The 21041-nt window shown below is 44.2% G+C and overlaps 1 protein-coding gene across 2 annotated transcripts in view; it reads left to right on the top strand.

The window, feature by feature from the left end:
* CDH23 (cadherin related 23) overlaps positions 1-21041 on the top strand; it is a 1745895-nt gene that overhangs the window by 1230876 nt on the left and 493978 nt on the right. For both annotated transcript variants that reach the window (XR_013214534.1, XM_077259280.1), the window contains exon 26: positions 20066-20179. Coding sequence is in view for 1 of the 2 variants with exons in the window: in XM_077259280.1 (XP_077115395.1) it covers positions 20066-20179 (114 nt within the window). In the remaining variant the exon portion in view is untranslated. The remainder of the gene's footprint in view (positions 1-20065; positions 20180-21041) is intronic.

The raw sequence follows: 21041 nt of genomic DNA, 5'->3' as shown, positions 1-21041 counted from the left end.
TTTTGCCATCTATGACATCCCATATACCAAGGTCCTTGCAACATTGCCCAATTTACATCTAAAGAGTTCAAAATTCAAGTTAGCTCAAGGAAGCTTTGTATTACAACAAATGTGTAAAACATCTGCTTGATCTTCAGAGAAATGAAAATGTTTGGATACAGCCAATAGAGAAATATGACAATCACTGGAAAAGTATAAATGTTATCCAGAAACTTGGACCTCTCTGCTATGAAATTTTTATGAAGGAAGTAAGAAGACTAAGGAGAAATTGAAGGCATGTGAGAGAAACACAAGAACCAGATGACGCGTAGCCCTTGGAACACTATGCTGACAATCAAAGCAACAAGACTACTAGTTTAAGCAAGGAAGTAACATGTACAGTAGAGCATGCAGGCAAGGATTATGGCCATAGAGCAACATTCCCAGAAAACATATTGCCAGAATCAGAATATCGAGTAGATGTGGACAGAGAATCAGCTTTCAGAATGATCAGAAAACCAGCCCACCTCAAGGATTATGTCCAAATTAGAATTGTCTCTTATTTGTTCATTTACACTATTTTCTTGTTTTGTAATGTTAAGTGTTCTTCCAGGTAAAACAGAAAGTACGTAGCAATATGTTATGTGATTAGCACCTTTCGGGGGTCTCATGAAGCTATTGTGTTCTTGAAACTTGTTGGTAGTTGATCACCACACAGACACATGGGCAAGGCCACTATTAGCACCTTATAACAAAGTTTTCTGGTACCAGCTATGGAGTGATTTACTGCAAATGGACATGCAGTTATGTCTGATGGTTGACATTGGCACAGGAGATGTACATGTACCAGACACAGCAGGTCCCAACTGTTATTCACAAGTGAGCTCCTGTCTCATGTGCTGAGATGAGACATAGCACTGATCCTAGGACTTTAACACTTTAGATGCCGCTATCAGTAATTGCAGAGGCATGTGAGGAGTTTAACAAAAAGAAGTGAAAGAGTTTTTCATCCTATCTGCACCCCACACCATATTCGTGAGTTGCCAACGGGAGGCCTACATGTCCACTACATCTCTCAACCCAATAAATACCACCAAAGGCAGGGCATAGTCAAATACTGGCAAGTTATATAATGCACTATTATCAGTGCAATCAGAGGATCACATGTTCAAATCCCTATGTGAAACTAGTAAGTACTTTAAAAAAGGAAAAAATACATTTTTTAATTGCTATAAAAAATGTAAAACTAAAAACAAAATCACAGCTTTGGTAATAAAAAATAGTTTACTTGCCAAGTTAAAAACCCTACAAAAAATGACACGTATTTGGCATTGTCTTGTTCACAACGACCTGTACTATTAAATAATATATTATTATCTTTTTGAAATCCTGCATGATAAATGGCGTTAAAAAAACCCAAAAATTTGAAAAAACATGTAATAATTGTCATTTTCGATAATCTTAGCTCAAAAAACAATTAAATAAAAATAATTTAAAAAGTTGGAAAATGGAACCAATAAAACCTACAACTCAATTCGTAAAAAACAAGCCCTCGTATAGTTCTATAAACTGAAAGTAATGAAAAAATTAGGGCTCTAATTTTATGACTAAAAAAATGATTTTTGTTTTATCTGATTTTTTGGTGTGAAAAGGCAGTAAAACATAAAAAAGTATAAATTTGATATCACCATAGTAAAGTTAACATGTCAATTGTACTACACCATGAATTCTGTAAAAACAAGATTTAAAAACTGTTCCAGATTTATTGTTTTTTATTCATGGTTCCAATGAGAATAAAACCGTGATCATAAAGTTATATGTACCCTAAAAAATACCAGTAAAAACCACAGCTTATCACAGCAAGAAATAAGCTCTCATATAACTCCTTGTGTAGAAAGATAACAAAAATTATGGGTGTCAGAAATTTACAAAATATATTTTTTAAAAGACCGCATCACTTTTGAAGTGACTTTGAGGGGCCAAAAAAAGGCGCAAAACACACAAAATTAAACAAAAAACAGGTGCAAAGGCAATGATGATTTGGCATTTTAAACTGTGTAAAAAATATCTCAAGAGAGTTGTCTAGGTTTGTGGATGAAATCTGCAGTCACTCTATGTAACTGCATACTTGTGAATCCTCACAGCGTGCAGTGTGCTCAGGATTCTCTGCTGCGGGCACCAGGTGCGGGTGGTCATGTGACTGCAAGTATGCAACTCACATTCTTCTGGACAAATTGCAACTAGACGTGTCCGGTCTCACTCAATTCACTTGTATTGAGCGAGGTCACATAAGTCTAGTCGGCACATGACCATATGTTTGCAAATCGCATACTCGCGGTCACACGACCGATGAAGGTGAAGAAACCTGCAGTCACATAGAGTGACTACAGACTTTAACCTGAAGCCTTAACAACCTCTTTAAGGAGATTAAAAATCCTTTTTAATGTGTTTCCTTCCAATTGTTGATAACATACCTCTACTTTTTGCCCTATTAAATTGGATTGAATATCTCTATTGAAATTCTTGTAAGGTGAATAATACATAATTGTTATTGTACAGTAATACTACGTGAAGAAGACACTCCCAGCAAAGTTTCTATCCTCTTAATATGTTGCAGGCATCATATTATATAGCGCTGTGTACTTACAATTACTCATTTAGTATTTCTATCCAGTTAATTATTCTGCTTTCTCTACTCTATATAAAACAGGAAGTATCATGTCCCAACATTTATCATTCCCCTCTTCAACTCCTGAGGCAGCTGTTTCACTCCTCCCCCTGCCATAGGCTTTTGCAGTGACTCGTGACTTGTGAAGGCAAAATTGACCTCCTGTTGCTATATACAGCTTAGAAGGATTCAGCTAGTCAGTTTTTAATCACGTGAATCTTTTAACGACCGAATGGAAAACAAAAAAATTGCATGGGTAGAAAGACAAAATTAGCAAAGGTGAGACAGGTGTTATCATTGCTTTTTAATGCTGGACTTCTGCTTATCTGTGCAGTCATTAGTCAGACTCATTGGTTAAAAGTATTGTAAGGTGGCGGCCAAGCACATATTGAATTGGAGATATGTATACATAGGTGCATGTCTTCTGTGATATAAACCTGGAGTAATGCTCTAGTACACATAGTACTAAGAGGGGTTAATCAGCCATGATAGGTTGATTGTGAGCAGCTGAAGAGTTAGGAGAGATGGCTCCTCACCATTTCTTCACCCCTGGGTGTGGTTCACTTTGTAAAATGAGGCCTGTTTATGTCACAGAAGTCAGTGTGTGTGAAGGTTTGCAGACCTCCTGGATTGTGTACCTTTGCTAAAGGACTAAGAAACTGAACTATATCGAGCAAGCCCACACAATTGTATGGACTTGCTACTTTATGTTGCTACAATATATTAGCCTTAAAGGATTGTTGAGAAAAAAAATTAAATGCTTTAGGAAAGGTTGGAAAATGCCAAAAACAGGCACACTCACCTGCTCCAACCCCATGGAGCAACTCCACTGTTGCAGGACAAAAAGCTATGATGTCCCATTCTTAAGTCACCTAATCAATGATGGCTGGGATTGGCTGTGTAGTGATCCGGTGACCAAAACATTCATCATCAGATTAATCATCAGAGGCACATTTGGTGACACTTCATGCCAGTTACCTGACTACTGTAGTCAACTTGTCCGCATAGCAAACTAGTGCACAAGCTCAGCAGCATTGAAACTAGTACTGATATTGTCTGCTGAATTGATGGGACTAGGGTTGAGTGAAACGGATCGGACAAATTCAAAAATCGTCGACTGTCGGCAAAGTCGGGTTTAGTGAAACCCGACCCGATCCTAGTGTGGGATCAGCCATGAGGTCGCCGATCTGCGCGCAAAAGTCGCGTTTCATATGACGCTTTCAGCGCCATTTTTCAGCCAATGAAGGAGGACGCAGAGTGTGGGCAGCATGATGACATAGGTCTCGGTCCCCACCATCTTAGAGAAGGGCATGATAGTGATTGGCTTGCTTTCTGCGGCGTCACAGGGGCTATAAAGGGGCGTGCACGCCGACCGCCATCTTACTTCTGCCGATCTTAGCATAGGGAGAGGTTGCTGCCGCTTCATCAGAAGAAGGGATATAGTTAGGGAGGGAAGATTAACCCCCAAACTGCTTGTGCTGTAGCGATTTCCACTGTCCAACACCACCTTTTTTTAGCAGGGACAGTGGAGGCTAGATTTTTGTGCATCAGCTCTGTAGCTTATTAGGCTGCCTTATAAGGCTCCCTGATAGCTGCATTGCTGTTTGCACACTGCTGTGCAAACCAACTGCTTTTTTAAAAGCAAAAATCCTGTTGCTCCTTTCTGCACAGTTATCTTGTTTATTTGTCCACACTTTTGTGTGCAGCAGTCCTTTTTATTGCTGCCATACTTGTCCTGAGATCATTGTAGGGAGATTGAAATTGTACTACAGTCCTTGTATTTTTTTCATATATCTTCCAGCCACTTTCTGCCACTTACATTGTGTTGTTTTATACACTGGGCCTGAGTTTTGGTTCAGTCTCCAAAAAAAAAGTGAGATTCAAATTCACACAAAGTGGATATACTTCAGTCTTGTTAGTTTGTCGTATGTCAGCCAGCCACTTCCTGCCACTTACATTGTGTTGTTTTATACACTGGGCCTGAGTTTTGGTTCAGTGTCCCCCCCAAAAAAGGGAGATTCAAATTCTCACAAAGTGGATATACTTCAGTCCTGTTAGTTTGTCGTATGTCAGTCAGCCACCTTCTGCCACTTACATTGTGTTGTTTTATACACTGGGCCTGAGTTTTGGTTCAGTCTCCCCCCAAAAAAGTGAGATTCAAATTCTCACAAAGTGGATATACTTCAGTCCTGTTAGTTTGTCGTATATCAGCCAGCCACTTTCTGCCACTTACATTGTGTTGTTTTATGCACAGGGCCTGAGTTTTGGTTCAGTCTCCCAAAAAAAAGGGAGATTTAAATTCTCAACAAGTTTATATACACCTTCTACCTTGTTTTAAAGTACCATATAATGGTTGTTATTTTGGTTAGATTTTCCAAAAAATGAGAAAGTCTGGTGGAAGAGCCCATGGGCGGTGGTTGCCAGCTGGTACTGATGGTGGTGGTGGTAGTGCATCTGGTGGTAGTGGCGCATCTGGTGGTAGTGGCAAAAGCACAATAGCACCTAAGGCTGGAGGTGTTGAGCCAGCGTCATCGTCTGGCTACACAAGGCCTCAAAGGCGCCCTTATCTCCCTTATTTGAAGCTGCTGAATGTCCACCATAGGCCATTTTTATACCTCCCTAAATGGGCTGACTCCCCCTACAGGGTCGTGGTCACCACCTGGTGCAAGCACCCGTGCGAGTGCCATTTGCCTGGACAGGTGGGTGGGCCCACTCTTGGGCGATGGCACTGGCACAGGGTCCCTCATAGTACAATGAAGTGTCTCTGACAGTGGTGGTGCACAACCAACGTCAGACACACCGTCGTAATATGAGGGGCTCTGTGTCAGTATCGCCGCCCACGAGAGAGTGTTCCCCCAGCTCGAACTATGCTCTACCACTTGCAATACTTACCTCTCCCTGCTCCACCACTGTGTAGTCTGTGCTGTTAAATCCTTCAATGGCACTGCCAATACAGATTTGTTGAAATGATAGATGATAGTTAAAATATACAGGGGCCCTGGCCTCCATTTATACCAGTTAATACTTTGCGCCTACTACTACTGTCTGCTACTCAGCAGAGGAGCCCACCCCTGTACCTAACTATGCCACCTGTTTATTTATGAACAATTTTTTGGCAGACATTTAGCCTACTTTATTATTTGGGCCTACTAACTTAGTCTGCTACTCATTACAATTTTCCGACACTGAGCAAAGCAATGTCGCCTGTTTATTTATGAACAATTTTTTGGCAGACATTTAGCCCACTTTATTATTTGGGCCTACTAACTGTGTCTGCCACTCATTACATTTTTCCTCCACTGAAAAAAAGCAATGCCGCCTGTTTAGTCCTGTTACCACAGTTGAACTGCATTTAGCCCACTTTATTATTTGGGCCTACTAACTGTGTCTGCCACTCATTACAGTTTTCCTCCACTGAACAAAGCAATGCCGCCTGTTTAGTCCTGTTACCACATTTGAACTGCATTTAGCCTACTTTATTATTTGGGCCTACTAACTGTGTCTGCCACTCATTACAGTTTTCCTCCACTGAACAAAGCTATGCCGCCTGTTTAGTCCTGTTACCAATTTTGAACTGCATTTAGCCTACTTTAGTATTTGGGCCTACTAACTGTGTCTGCCACTGATTATAGTTGTCCTCCACTGAACAAAGCAATGCTGCCTGTTTAGTCCTGTTACCACATTTGAACTGCATTTAGCCTACTTTATTATTTGGGCCTACTAACTGTGTCTGCCACTCATTACAGTTTTCCTCCACTGAACAAAGCAATGCCGCCTGTTTAGTCCTGTTACCAATTTTGAACTGCATTTAGCCTACTTTATTATTTGGGCCTACTAACTGTGTCTGCCACTCATTACAGTTTTCCTCCACTGAACAAAGCAATGCCGCCTGTTTAGTCCTGTTACCACATTTGAACTGCATTTAGCCTACTTTATTATTTGGGCCTATATCTGTGTTTCCTCCTCATCCTGCCCATTGCCCAGCCACTGCTAGATGATTCTGCTGGTACATTGACCCAGATCACTACATTCCCCTTGCACTCTACACAGCCAGAATCTGACCCTGCTGAAAGTCACGTTCCCCTTCCCGCATACAATACCACCTTACACGGGGACAAAGAGGAAGGTGCAGATGAAAGTGCAAGTTCCTTCATCAGGTGGGGGGCATACTCGTTGGCGACGTCACTGGCACAGGGCTCCTCATAGTACGCAAAAGTGTCTCTGCCAGTGGGAGGCGCCACCCGCCTTCAAACACACCGCCGTACTATGAGGGGCCCTGTGCCAGTGCCAACGAGTGGGCCCCCCTGCTTGCTCAGGATCACAGCACTTACAAAGTTGAAATACTTACCTCTCCCTGCTCCACCGCCGTGACGTATTCCGCATTTTCTGGGCCCACGAAAATCTTGAGCCAGCCCTACCCCCCACAACTTTAGCCAAATGACCCCCAGTTTTCAATGCTTAACTATTATTATAAAGTAAATTAAGATTGACAAGCTTAAGTAATAAGAATTGATGTTTTTGGTATTAAAATGGGCACTGTAGGTGGTTTCCTGTCCTCCATTCACTGCCGACTTTGATTCCCCATTGACTTGCATTGGGTTTCGTGTTTCAGTTGGCCCCTGACTTTTCGCAATAATCGGCCGATCTCACCCGACCCGACTTTTGACAAAGTCGGGTTTCGCGAAACCCGACTCGATCCGAAAAAAAGTAAAAGTCGCTCAACTCTAGATGGGACCAGTGCATTCTGTAATTTTTCATGTCGACTAATACAATTATTCATAATTAGTGTTGAGCGATACCGTCCGATACTTGAAGGTATCGGATAGTATCGGCCGATACCCGAAAAGTATCGGATATCGCCGATACCGATACCCGATACCAATACAAGTCAATGGGACACCAAGTATCGGAAGGTATCCTGTATGGTTCCCAGGGTCTGAAGGAGAGGAAACTCTCCTTCAGGCCCTGGGATCCATATTAATGTGTAAAATAAAGAATAAAAATAAAAAATATTGATATACTCACCTCTCCGACGCAGCCTGGACCTTACCGATGTAACCGGCATCTTCCGTTAGTAAGAATGAGCGCTTGAAAGACCTTAGATGACGTCTCGGCTTGTGATTGGTCACGTGGCGGTCACGTGACCGCTCACGCGGCCAATCACAAGCCGAGACGTCATCTAAGGTCTTTCAAGCGCTCATTCTTACTAACGGAAGATGCTGGTTACATCGATAAGGTCCAGGCTGCGTCGGAGAGGTGAGTATATGAATATTTTTTTTTTTTATTCTTTATTTTACACATTAATATCGATCCCGATACCGATTCCCGATATCACAAAAGTATCGGATCTCGGTATCGGAATTCCGATACAGCAAATATTGGCCAATACCCGATACTTGCGGTATCGGAATGCTCAACACTATTCATAATTATCAATACGGTCTAATTTTTAGAAAGTGCAAACTTATAATACACCAGTCATCGTAGTTGTTCATGTTGTTATGTAAAGCTGCGACATTTTAAGAGTGTCTTGTAGAAGGTTGAGCAACTTTTTAGTTGGCTTACTTTGTGCAAGAAATGTCCTCCACAATATTTTGGTACATTGTGTCAACATTATCATGCCCCCTTTGAAAAAGCAATCCCCCTTCATATTAAGGCCATGCTCCTTCAACAGTCAAGGTGCAGAAAATGTCTAAAAGACATAATAAGTATGGTGTAGATCATAATAGATAGTTTTTTGGCTCAAATTAACTTTCTAAATTCCTCCCAGTGGCTTTTATTAGTGATTTGTCTGCACAAAGCCTAAACGTCAATTGATCTTTTACCCCTTCACCTCCGGAGCTTTTTTTCGTTTGTTCGTTTTTGTTTTTCGCTCCCTTTCTTCACAGAGCCTTAACTTTTTTTTCCATCAATATGGCCATGTGAGGGCTTATTTTTTGTGAGACGAGTTGAACTTTTGAACAATACCATTGGTTTTAGCATGTCGTGTACCAGAAAACGGGAAAAAATTCCAAGTGCGATGAAATGGCAAAAAAAAGTGCAATCTCACACTTGTTTTTTGTTTGGCTTTTTTGCTAGGTTCACTAAATGCTAAAAACAACCTGTCATTATGATTCTCCAGGTTATTACGAGTTCATAGACACCAAACATGTTTAGGTTCTCTTTTATCTGAGTGGTAAAAAAAAGTTTGCTAGAAAAAAAGAAAAAATTGTGCAATTTTCCGATAATGGTAGCGTCTCCAATTTTGTTGATCTGGGGTCGGTTGAGGGCTTATTTTTTGCGTGCCGAGCTGACGTTTTTAATGAAACCATTTTGGTGCAGATATGCTCTTTTGATCGCCCATTATTGCATTTTAATGCAATGTTGCGGCGACCAAAAAAAAACGTAATTTTGGCGTTTTGATTTTTTTTCTCGCTACGCTATTTAGCGATCAGGTTAATCCTTTGTTTTTATTGATAGATCGGGCAATTCTGAACAAGGCAATACCAAATTTGTGTAGGTTTGATTTTTTAATTGTTTTATTTTGATTGGGGCGAAAGGGGGGTGATTTGAACTTTTATATATATATTTTTTTATATATATATTTTTAAACACTTTTTTTTTAATTTTGGTATGCTTCATTAGCCTCCATAGGAGGCTAGAAGCATGCACAACTCGATCGCCTCTGCTATATAGAGGTAAAGCACATATCACCTCTATGTAGCAGAAATGCATGGTTATTTTTAGGGTTGAGCGAAACGGATCGTTAATTTTCATAAGTCGCCGACTTTTGGCAAAGTCGGCGTCTCATGAAACCGAGCCGATCCCTGTGTGGGGTCGGCCATGCGGTACGCGACTTTCGCGCCAAAGTCGCGTTTCAATGACGCTAAAAGCGCCATTTCTCAGCCAATGAAGGTGGACGCAGAGTGTGGGCAGCGTGATGACATAGATCTCAGTCCCCACCATCTTAGAGAAGGGCATTGCAGTGATTGGCTTGCTTTCTGCGGCGTCACAGGGGCTATAAAGGGGCGTTCCCGCCGACCGCCATCTTACTGCTGCTGATCTGAGCGTAGGGAGAGGTTGCTGCAGCTTCTTCGGAAGCAGGGATAGTGATAGGCAGGGTACATAAAGCCACAGACCGCTTGTGCTGTAGCGATTTCCACTGTCCAATACCACCTTTTGTTTGCAGGACAGTGGAAGCTACATTTTTTTTTCCTCAGCGCTGTAGCTCATTGGGCTGCCCTAGAAGGCTCCCTGATAGCTGCGTTGCTTTGTGTGTACGCCGCTGTGTAAACCAACTGCTTTTTTTCAAAGCACAAATCCTGTTTTTCCTTCCTTTCTGCACAGCTATCTTGTGTGTTTGTCCACACTTTTGTGTGCAGCAGTCCTTTTTACAGCTGCCTGCCATACTTTTCTGAGATAACTGCAGGGAGATAAATATTGGCAAGTCTGCCTCTGTGCCATTGCTGTGTGTGGCATCTCTCTCTCATTGTGTGGCACCGAAAACACTGTGTAATACTTGGCGTTTTTTTTTTTTTTTCTAAATTCTCCCTTTTCCAAAAAAAAAATTAGTGGGAGATAAATATTGGCAAGTCTGCCTCCGTGCCATTGCTGTGTGTGGCATCTCTCTCTCATTGTGTGGCACTGAAAACACTGTGTAATACTTGGCCTTTTTTTTTTTTTCTAAATTCTCCCTTTTCCAAAAAAAAAATTAGTGGGAGATAAATATTGGCAAGTCTGCCTCCGTGCCATTGCTGTGTGTGGCATCTCTCTCTCATTGTGTGCCACTGAAAACACTGTGTAATAGTTGGCCATTTTTTTTTGGGGGGGGGTACATTCTCCCTTTTCAAAAAAAAAAAATATATTGGGAGATAAATATTGGCAAGTCTGCCTCCGTGCCATTGCTGTGTGTGGCATCTCTCTCTCATTGTGTGGCACTGAAAACACTGTGTAATACTTGGCCTTTTTTTTTTTTTTCTAAATTCTCCCTTTTCCAAAAAAAAAATTAGTGGGAGATAAATATTGGCAAGTCTGCCTCCGTGCCATTGCTGTGTGTGGCATCTCTCTCTCATTGTGTGCCACTGAAAACACTGTGTAATAGTTGGCCTTTTTTTTGGGGGGGGGGTACATTCTCCCTTTTCAAAAAAAAAAAAATATTGGGAGATAAATATTGGCAAGTCTGCCTCCGTGCCATTGCTGTGTGTGGCATCTCTCTGTCATTGTGTGGCACCGAAAACACTGTGTAATATTTGGCCTTTTTTTTTTTCTTTCTAAATTCTCCCTTTTCCAAAAAAAAAATTAGTGGGAGATAAATATTGTCAAGTCTGCCTCCGTGCCATTGCTGTGTGTGGCATCTCTCTCTCATTGTGTGGCACTGAAAACACTGTGTAATACTTGGCCTTTTTTTTTTTTTTCTAAATTCTCCCTTTTCCCCAAAAAAATTAGTGGGAGATAAATATTGTCAAGTCTGCCTCCGTGCCATTGCTGTGTGTGGCATCTCTCTCTCATTGTGTGGCACTGAAAACACTGTGTAATACTTGGCCTTTTTTTTTTTCTTTCTAAATTCTCCCTTTTCCAAAAAAAAAATTAGTGGGAGATAAATATTGTCAAGTCTGCCTCCGTGCCATTGCTGTGTGTGGCATCTCTCTCTCATTGTGTGGCACTGAAAACACTGTGTAATACTTGGCCTTTTTTTTTTTTCTTTCTAAATTCTCCCTTTTCCAAAAAAAAAATTAGTGGGAGATAAATATTGGCAAGTCTGCCTCTGTGCCATTGCTGTGTGTGGCATCTCTCTCTCATTGTGTGGCACTGAAAACACTGTGTAATACTTGGCCTTTTTTTTTTTTTTCTAAATTCTCCCTTTTCCAAAAAAAAAATTAGTGGGAGATAAATATTGTCAAGTCTGCCTCTGTGCCATTGCTGTGTGTGGCATCTCTCTCTCATTGTGTGCCACTGAAAACACTGTGTAATACTGGGCCTTTTTTTTTTAGGGTAAATTCTCCCAGAAAAAAAAAAAATATAGTGGGAGATTAAGATTGGCATTTCTGCTTGAGTGCTGGGCCTGTGTGTGCCATCTGTCTCAAATTATTGGGCCACAGAAAACCTAGTGTGTAACATTGGGCCTGATTTTTCTTTCAGTGTCAGGCACCTATAAAGGTATATATAAATTCTACAGAAGTTTGAGTTCACCTTATAAGTTGTTTTACAGTAACAAATAGCGTTACTTTGGTTACGTTTTGCAAGCAATGAGGAAGTCTAGTGGAAGAGGTTGTGGCCGTGGGCGGTCATTGTCAGCTGGTAATGATGGTAGTGGTGGTGGAGCATCAGGTGGTCGTGGTAAAAGCAATACAGCACCTAAGTCTCGAGTTGTTGAGCCAGGTTCGTTGTCTGGCTACACAAGGCCTCGAACGCTCTCTTTTCTGGGAGTAGGAAAAACACTTTTGAAGCCGGAGCAGCAGGAACAAGTATTGGCTTTCATTGCTGACTCTGCCTCTAGCTCTTTCGCCTCCTCCTCGGAAAGTGCCAAATGTCAGAGCAGTGCATGCTCCCGGTCAGGGACAAGTCGCTTCCTTGTCTTCTTCACCCAGAACAAGAGAGAAGGATGCGTCAGGAGACACAATGGGTTACTCCATGGAGCTCTTTACACATACCGTTCCTGGGTTAGACAGTGAAACAGTTAACAGGCCATGTCCATTAGAAGTTGAATCGGACATGGAGTGCACAGATGCACAGCCACAGCCAGATTACTATGCTGTTCCTTTGACTCAGATCAGAACATTGCCCTCGCAGTGTACTGAGGCAGAATCAAACCCAGCGGAGACTATGGTGCCCCGTCACGGACGCTATACCACCGGCTTACACGGTGACACAGACGAAATCGCACACGACATAGAAGAGGAGGTCATAGATGACCCAGTTGTGGACCCCGATTGGCAGCCATTGGGGGAACAGGGTGCAGGCGGCAGTAGTTCTGAAGCGGAGGAGGAGGAGCCGCAGCAGGCATCAACATCACAACAGGTTCCATCTACCGGGCCCGTATCTGGCCAAAAACGCGTGGCAAAACCAAAACCAGTTGGAGGACAGCTTGGCCATCCGGTTAAAGAAGCTCAGTCTGCAATGCCTGAAAAGGTATCCGATAGTAGAAAGAGTGCAGTCTGGCATTTTTTTAAACAACATCCAAATGATCAGTGCAAAGTCATCTGTCAAAAATGTTCAACAACCTTAAGCAGAGGTCAGAATCTTAAAAGTCTAAATACAAGTTGCATGCATAGTCATTTATCCACCATGCATTTGCAAGCCTGGACTAACTACCAAACGTCCCTAAAGGTTACAGCATACCATCTCCAACCCTCTCTCAGTCACCCATGTCCACCGGCACCACCGCTAGTTCCACGATCTCCAGCTCTCCAGTCCAGCTCACCCTACATGAGACTCTTGTTAGGAAAAGGAAGTACTCATCCTCGCATCCGCGTACACAGGGTTTGAACGCCCACATTGCTAGACTAATCTCATTAGAGATGATGCCCTACCGGTTAGTTGAAAGCGAAGCTTTCAAAGCGCTGATGGACTACGCTGTACCACGCTACGAACTACCTAGTCGGCACTTCTTTTCTAGAAAAGCCATCCCAGCCCTCCAACAGCATGTTAAAGACCGCATCGTCCATGCACTCAGGCAGTCTGTGACTACAAAGGTGCACCTGACAACAGATGCCTGGACCAGTAGGCATGGCCAGGGACATTACGTGTCCATCACGGCACACTGGGTGAATGTGGTGGATGCAGGGTCCACAGGGGACAGCAATATTGGGACAGTTTTGCCTAGTCCACGGTCAAGGAAAGAGTTGGCTGTAGGTGTTCACCCCCCCTCCTCCTCTTCCTCCTCCTCATGCAGAAGCGAGAGCTCGTCCACACACCGCAGTCGCACATCCACTCCATCCGCAGCTGCCACTGTTGCACACCAGGTGTGCCATTATGGAACAGCTAGTGGCAAGCGTCAGCAGGCTGTATTGGCAATGAAGTGTTTGGGCGACAACAGACACACCGCGGAAGTTCTGTCAGAGTTCTTGCAGAATGAAACTCAGTCATGGCTGGGCACTGTACATCTTGAGGCAGGCAAGGTTGTGAGTGATAACGGAAGGAATTTCATGGCTGCCATAGCCCTTTCCCAACTGAAACACATTCCTTGCCTGGCTCACACCTTAAACCTGGTGGTGCAGTGCTTCCTGAAAAGTTACCCGGGGTTACCCGACCTGCTCCTCAAAGTGCGCAGACTTTGCTCGCATATCCGCCGTTTGCCCGTACACTCCAGCCATATGCAGAACTATCAGCGGACTTTGAACCTTCCTCAGCATCGCCTAATCATCGACATTTCAACAAGGTGGAACTCCACACTGCACATGCTTCAGAGACTGTGCGAACAGAGGCGTGCTGTTATGTTTTTGTGGGAGGATACACATACACGGGCAGGCAGTTGGATGGCAGACATGGAGTTGTCAGGTGTGCAGTGGTCGAAGCTACAAGACCTGTGTCAAGTCCTTCAGTGTTTTGAGGAATGCACATGGCTGGTTAGTGCAGACAACGCCATAATAAGCATGAGCATCCCCCTAATGCGTCTGCTGATGCAAAGTTTGACGCACATAAAGGAGCAGGCGTCTGCAGCCGAGGAAGAGGAAAGCCTTGATGACAGTCAGCCATTGTCTGGTCAGGGCCGTGTAGAGGATTCGGTAGCGGGCGAAGAGGAGGAGGAGGAGGACGAGGAGGATGATGGGGATGAGTACTTTTTTAATGAGGAAGCTTCTCCTGGGCCAACAGAAATTAGTGGCATTGCAAGGCCGGGTTCTGTTTTTTTAAGGGAGACAAGTGACGTAGATTTGCCTGTAACTGCCCCTCAAACCAGCACAACCGCAGAGTTGCCAACAGGAACTTTGGCCCACATGGCGGATTATGCCTTACGTATCCTCAAAAAGGACCCACGCATTACTAAAATGATGAGCGATGACGATTACTGGTTGGCCTGCATCCTTGACCCTCGATATAAAGGCAAATTGCAAAATATTATGCCACATGAGAACCTCGAACAAATCTTAGCAACCAAACAAGCCACTCTTGTAGACCGTTTGATTCAGGCATTCCCAGCACACAGCGCCGGTGATGGTTCTCACACAAGCTGCAGGGGGCTACATGGCAGAGGTGTTAGAGGTGCACAGATCAGAAGTGGCGTTGGACAGAGGGGTTTTCTGACCAGGTTGTGGAGTGATTTCGCAATGACCGCAGACAGGACAGGTACTGCAGCATCTATTCAAAGTGACAGGAGACAACATTTGTCCAGTATGGTTACTAACTATTTTTCTTCCCTTATCGATGTTCTCCCTCAACCGTCATTCCCATTTGATTACTGGGCATCAAAATTAGACACCTGGCCTGAATTGGCAGAATATGCGTTGCAGGAGCTTGCTTGCCCAGCAGCTAGTGTGCTATCAGAAAGAGTATTCAGTGCTGCTGGTTCAATATTAACCGAAAAAAGGACTCGTCTGGCTACCCAAAATGTGGATGATCTCACCTTCATTAAAATGAACCACTCCTGGATTTCAAATTATTTTGCCCCACCTTTCCTGGCTGACACCTAGCTTTCCTATAAAAAGGTCTTCCTTGTGGACTGGTCTTACTGAGTGTTCCAATCTGTTAATTTGCAGCAGCTGTTTGTCCAGCATACGACATGTTTACACCTCCCCCAATGGGAAAAATCCCCCCACGGGGCCGTTGTCTCGCCACTTGACGCAAGCACCCGTTACAGTGCTGATTGTCTGAAGAGGCGGGTGTGCCCGCTTTTGGTCGCTGGCATTGCCACTGGGTCCCTCATAGTACAATGTAGTGTCTCTGGCGGTGGTGGTGCGCACCCAACGTCAGACACACCGTTGTAACATGAGGGGCCCTGGGGCGGTACCGCCGGCCACAAGAGAGTTCCCCCCCCCAGCTCAAACTGTGCTCTACCACGTGCAAAATTATCTCGCACAGCTCCACCAATGTTTAGTCTATGCACTGACATCATTCAATGCCTGGCACTGACAAACAATACCAATTTGTTTGCATCTATGATGCTAGTTAAAGTAGTCTGGGTCAGTGTCCTATATTGACACCAGTAAATACTAATTTACTGCCAAATTACTTTGTCATAAACTCTTCAGATGAGCCCACCCCTGTACCTAAGCATGCCACCCTTTTTTTACTTATAGTTGTTTTGCGAGACATTAACATCTATTTATTTTTTTGGAGTACTAACTGTGTCAGACACTCCTTGCAATACTCCTCCACTGACCACAATGCTGCCTGCCTGTGCATCCATGTAACCCATATAAAACTGCCATGAGCCTATTGTTTGTTATTTTAGGCCTTTGATAGCCTGTCTGCTGTCCCTACTTGCATTACTCCTCCACTGACCACAATGCTGCCTGCCTGTGCATCCATGTAACCGATATAAAACTGCCATGAGCCTATTGTTTGTTATTTTAGGCCTTTGATAGCCTGTCTGCGGCCCCTACTTGCAATACTCCTCCACTGACCACAATGCTGCCTGGAGTGCCTGCCTGTGTATCCACGTAACCGATTTCAAACTGCCATGACTGCCTACTGTTTGTTATTTTAGGCCTTTGTGAGCCTGTCTGCGGCCCCTACTTGCATTACTCCTCCACTGACCACAATGCTGCCTGCCTGTGCATCCATGTAACCGATATAAAACTGCCATGAGCCTATTGTTTGTTATTTTAGGCCTTTGATAGCCTGTCTGCGGCCTCTACTTGCAATACTCCTCCACTGACCTCAATGCTGCCTGGAGTGCCTGCCTGTGTATCCACGTAACCGATTTCAAACTGCCATGACTGCCTACTGTTTGTTATTTTAGGCCTTTGTGAGCCTGTCTGCGGCCCCTACTTGCATTACTCCTCCACTGACCACAATGCTGCCTGCCTGTGCATCCATGTAACCGATATAAAACTGCCATGAGCCTATTGTTTGTTATTTTAGGCCTTTGATAGCCTGTCTGCGGCCCCTACTTGCATTACTCCTCCACTGACCACAATGCTGCCTGCCTGTGCATCCATGTAACCGATATAAAACTGCCATGACTGCCTACTGTTTGTTATTTTAGGCCTTTGATAGCCTGTCTGCGGCCCCTAATTGCAATACTCCTCCACTGACCACAATGCTGCCTGGAGTGCCTGCCTGTGCATCCATGTAACCGATTTCAAACTGCCATGACTGCCTACTGTTTGTTATTTTAGGCCTTTGTGAGCCTGTCTGCGGCCCCTACTTGCATTACTCCTTCACTGACCACAATGCTGCCTGCCTGTGCATCCATGTAACCGATTTCAAACTGCCATGACTGCCTACTGTTTGTTATTTTAGGCCTTTGATAGCCTGTCTGCGGCCCCTAATTGCAATACTCCTCCACTGACCACAATGCTGCCTGGAGTGCCTGCCTGTGCATCCATGTAACCGATTTCAAACTGCCATGACTGCCTACTGTTTGTTATTTTAGGCCTTTGTGAGCCTGTCTGCGGCCCCTACTTGCATTACTCCTCCACTGACCACAATGCTGCCTGGAGTGCCTGCCTGTGCATCCATGTAACCGATTTCAAACTGCCATGACTGCCTACTGTTTGTTATTTTAGGCCTTTGTGAGCCTGTCTGCGGCCCCTACTTGCAATACTCCTCCACTGACCACACCAATGCTGCCTGTGTACCCCTGGAACCTTTTTAAACGTTCATCCCAACCCTCCACCAGCATGTAAAAGACCGCATTGTCCATGCACTCTGGCAATCTGTGAGTACAAAGGTGCACCTGACAACAGACGCATGGACCTGTAGGCATGGCCACGGAAGATTACGTGTCCATTACGGCGCAATGGGTTAATATGTTGGATGCATGGTCCACAGGGGACAGCCTACTAAGTCTGTCTGCAGTCCCTAATTCAAATTGTCCTCCACTGTCTAAATCGGAGCTTCCACCTTCTGGCTTTCGGCCTATAGTATCAGAAATTAAACTGCATTTGGCCTTCAACTTTGGTTATGGCCTACTAACGGTGTCTGCCCCTCCCTGGTGTTTTTCCACAACTGAATAAAACTGAGCTTCAACCTTCTGGCTTTGGGCCTATAGTATCAGATATTAAACTGCATTTGGCTTTCAACTTTGGTTACGGCCTACTAACGGTGTCTGCCCCTGCCTGGTGTTTTTCCTCAACTGAATAAAGCTGAGCTTCAACCTTCTGGCTCTCATTAAGTGCTGTGTTTTAAAAAATTGGTGGTTAGGGCCTACTAACAGTGTCTGCCCCTCCCTGGTGTTTGCCCTCAACTGAATAAAGCTGAGCTTCAACCTTCTGGCTTTGGGCCTATAGTATCAGATATTAAACTGCATTTGGCCTTCAACTTTGGTTACAGCCTACTAACGGTGTCTGCCCCTGCCTGGTGTTTTTCCTCAACTGAATAAAGCTGAGCTTCAACCTTCTGGCTCTCATTAAGTGCTGTGTTTTTAAAAATTGGTGGTTAGGGCCTACTAACGGTGTCTGCCCCTCCCTGGTGTTTGCCCTCATATGAATAAAGCTGAGCTTCAACCTTCTGGCTTTGGGCCTATAGTATCAGATATTAAACTACATTTGGCCTTCAACTTTGGTTACGGCCTACTAACGGTGTCTGCCCCTGCCTGGTGTTTTTCCTCAACTGAATAAAGCTGAGCTTCAACCTTCTGGCTCTCATTAAGTGCTGTGTTTTTAAAAATTGGTGGTTAGGGCCTACTAACGGTGTCTGCCCCTCCCTGGTGTTTGCCCTCAACTGAATAAAGCTGAGCTTCAACCTTCTGGCTTTGGGCCTATAGTATCAGATATTAAACTGCATTTGGCCTACTAGTGTGGTTGGGCCCTTAAAACAGTGTCTGCTGCTCCTGGGTTTGCTACTCCACTGAACAAAGCAATGCCGCCTGTTTAGTCCTGTCCTGTTACCAATTTTGAACTGCATTTAGCCTACTTTATTCTTTGGCCCTATATCTGTTTCCTCCTCATCCTGCCCATTGCCCAGCCACTGCTAGATGAGTCTGCTGGTACATTGACCTAGACCACTACATTCCCCTTGCACTCTACACAGCCAGAATCTGACCCTGCTGAAAGTAAGGTTCCCCTTCCCGCATGTTATACCACCTTACACAGGGACAAAGAGGAAGTTGCAGATGAAAGTGCAGGTTCCTTCATCAGGTGGGGGGGCAAACTCGTTGGCGACGTCACTGGCACAGGGCCCCTCAGAGTACGCAAAAGTGTCGCTGCTGGTGGGAGGCGCCCCCGCTGTGCAAACACACCGCTGTACTTTGAGGGGCCCTGTGCCAGTGCCAATGCGAACAAGTGTGCCCCCCTGCTTGCTCAGGATCACAGCACTTGCAACGTTGAAATACTTTCCTCTCCCTGCTCCACCGCCGTGACGTAGTCCACCACCCACAAATTTGCCAAATGACCCCCAATTTCCAATGCCCAACTATTATTATAAAGTTAATTAAGATTGACAAGCTTCAGAAACAAGAATGGATGTTTTTGGCATTAAAATGGGCACTGTAGGTGTTTTCCTGGCCTCCACTCACTGTCGACTATGCTTCCCCATTGACTTGCATTGGGTTTCGTGTTTCGGTCGATCCCCGACTTTTAGCGATAATCGGCCGACTGCACTCGACTCGACTCTGGACAAAGTCGGGTTTCACAAAACCCGACTCGATCTTAAAAAAATGAAAGTCGCTCAACCCTAGTTATTTTGAACGCCGACTACAGGGTGGCGTTCAAAGCAATCGGCCATCAACAACCATAGAGATCTCAAGGAGACCTCTGGTTGTTATGGCAATGCACCGATGACCCTCAATCATGTGACGGGGATCAGCGGTGCGAGCACTTCCGGCCACGCGGCCGGGAGCGCTAGTTAAATGCCGCTGTCAGCGTTTGACGGCGTCATTTACCTAGTTATTGGGCGTGGGCGGATCGCAATTCCGCTCGCGCTCATTGCGCGCACATGTCAGCTGTACAAAACAGCTGACATGTCGCGGCTTTGAGGTGGGCTCACCGCCGGAGCCCACCTCAAAGCAGGGTTCTGCCAGCTGACGTACTATTCTGTCAGCTGGCAGAAATTGGTTAAATGTTGTTCGGCAGAGAGTGCAACAAGTTCTGTGAACAGTCTGTTTATGTGTGCTAGAATATGTTGGAAATGTTCATATTCTTCCTACCTATAAAGTGACTACAAAATCAATACTTTAGATGTTATACATTTTTTCTTTTGGATATTATAATTTTTGGGGGGGATATTATACTTTTTTACTTTTGGATTTCATGCTTTTTTTTGGAAGCTATGTATTTTTTTAACTTATGGATATTATGTCTTCTATTGTTTTTGTTTTAAGCAAAATCCATTTTTTTGTAGGTGGGAACCAAGATGGGAAGTTCATGGTTGGGTTTCGTGATGGCATTCTGAGAACAGTTGTGAATCTTGATCGTGAGACCATGGCTTCTTACAGTCTAATGCTAGAAGCTATAGGTAAGAAATTATTATTATTATTATTTATCCTATCATTATAGCGCCATTTATTCCATGGTGCTTTACATTTGAAAGGGGTATACATAATAAAAAACAAGTACAATAATCTTAAACAATACATGTCACAACTGGTGGAGAGAGGTCCCTGCCTGCAAGGGCTAACAATCTACAAGGGCTGGGTGAGGATACAGTAGGCAAAGGTAGAGCTGGTCATGTAGTGGTTTGGTGGGTACTGCAGGTTGCAGGCTTGTCGGAAGTGGTAGGTTTTCAGGTTCCTTTTGAAGGTTTTCAAGGTAGACGAGAGTCTGATATGTTAGGGTAAAGAGTTAAAGAGTAGGGAGGATGTGTGGGAGAAATCTTTTATTCAATTGTGGGAAGAGGAAATAAGAGGGGAGTAGAAAAGGAGATAATGTGAGGATGGGAGGTTGTGTGCAGGTAAGTACCGGGAGACAAGGTCACAGATGTATGGAGGAGACAGGTTGTGGATGGCTTTGTATGCCATGGTTAAGGTTTTGAACTGGAGTCTCTGGGTAATGAGGAGACAGTGAAGGGATTGACAGAGAGGAGAGGCCATAGAATAGCGGGGGTACAAGTGGATTAGTCAAGCAGAAGAGTTTAGAATAGCTTGGAGGGGGTGCGAGAGTGTTAGAAGGGAGGCAACAAAGTAGGAGGTTGCAGTAGTCAATGTGGGAGATGATGAGCGCATGACTAGGGTTTTTGCAGATATTTGGTTGAGGAATGTATGGATCCAGGAAATATTTTTGTGTTGAAGTTAGCAGGATGTGGAAAGTGCTTGGATATGTGGTTTGAAGGAGAGATCAGAGTCAAGGATTACCCCAAGGCAGTAATCTTGTGGGACTGG

The sequence above is a fragment of the Ranitomeya variabilis genome, chromosome 4 (assembly GCF_051348905.1).
Source record: "Ranitomeya variabilis isolate aRanVar5 chromosome 4, aRanVar5.hap1, whole genome shotgun sequence".
NCBI lineage: Eukaryota > Metazoa > Chordata > Amphibia > Anura > Dendrobatidae > Ranitomeya > Ranitomeya variabilis.
Note: the sequence above shows the minus strand (reverse complement) of the source record. Positions and strands in the feature narration are given on the sequence as shown.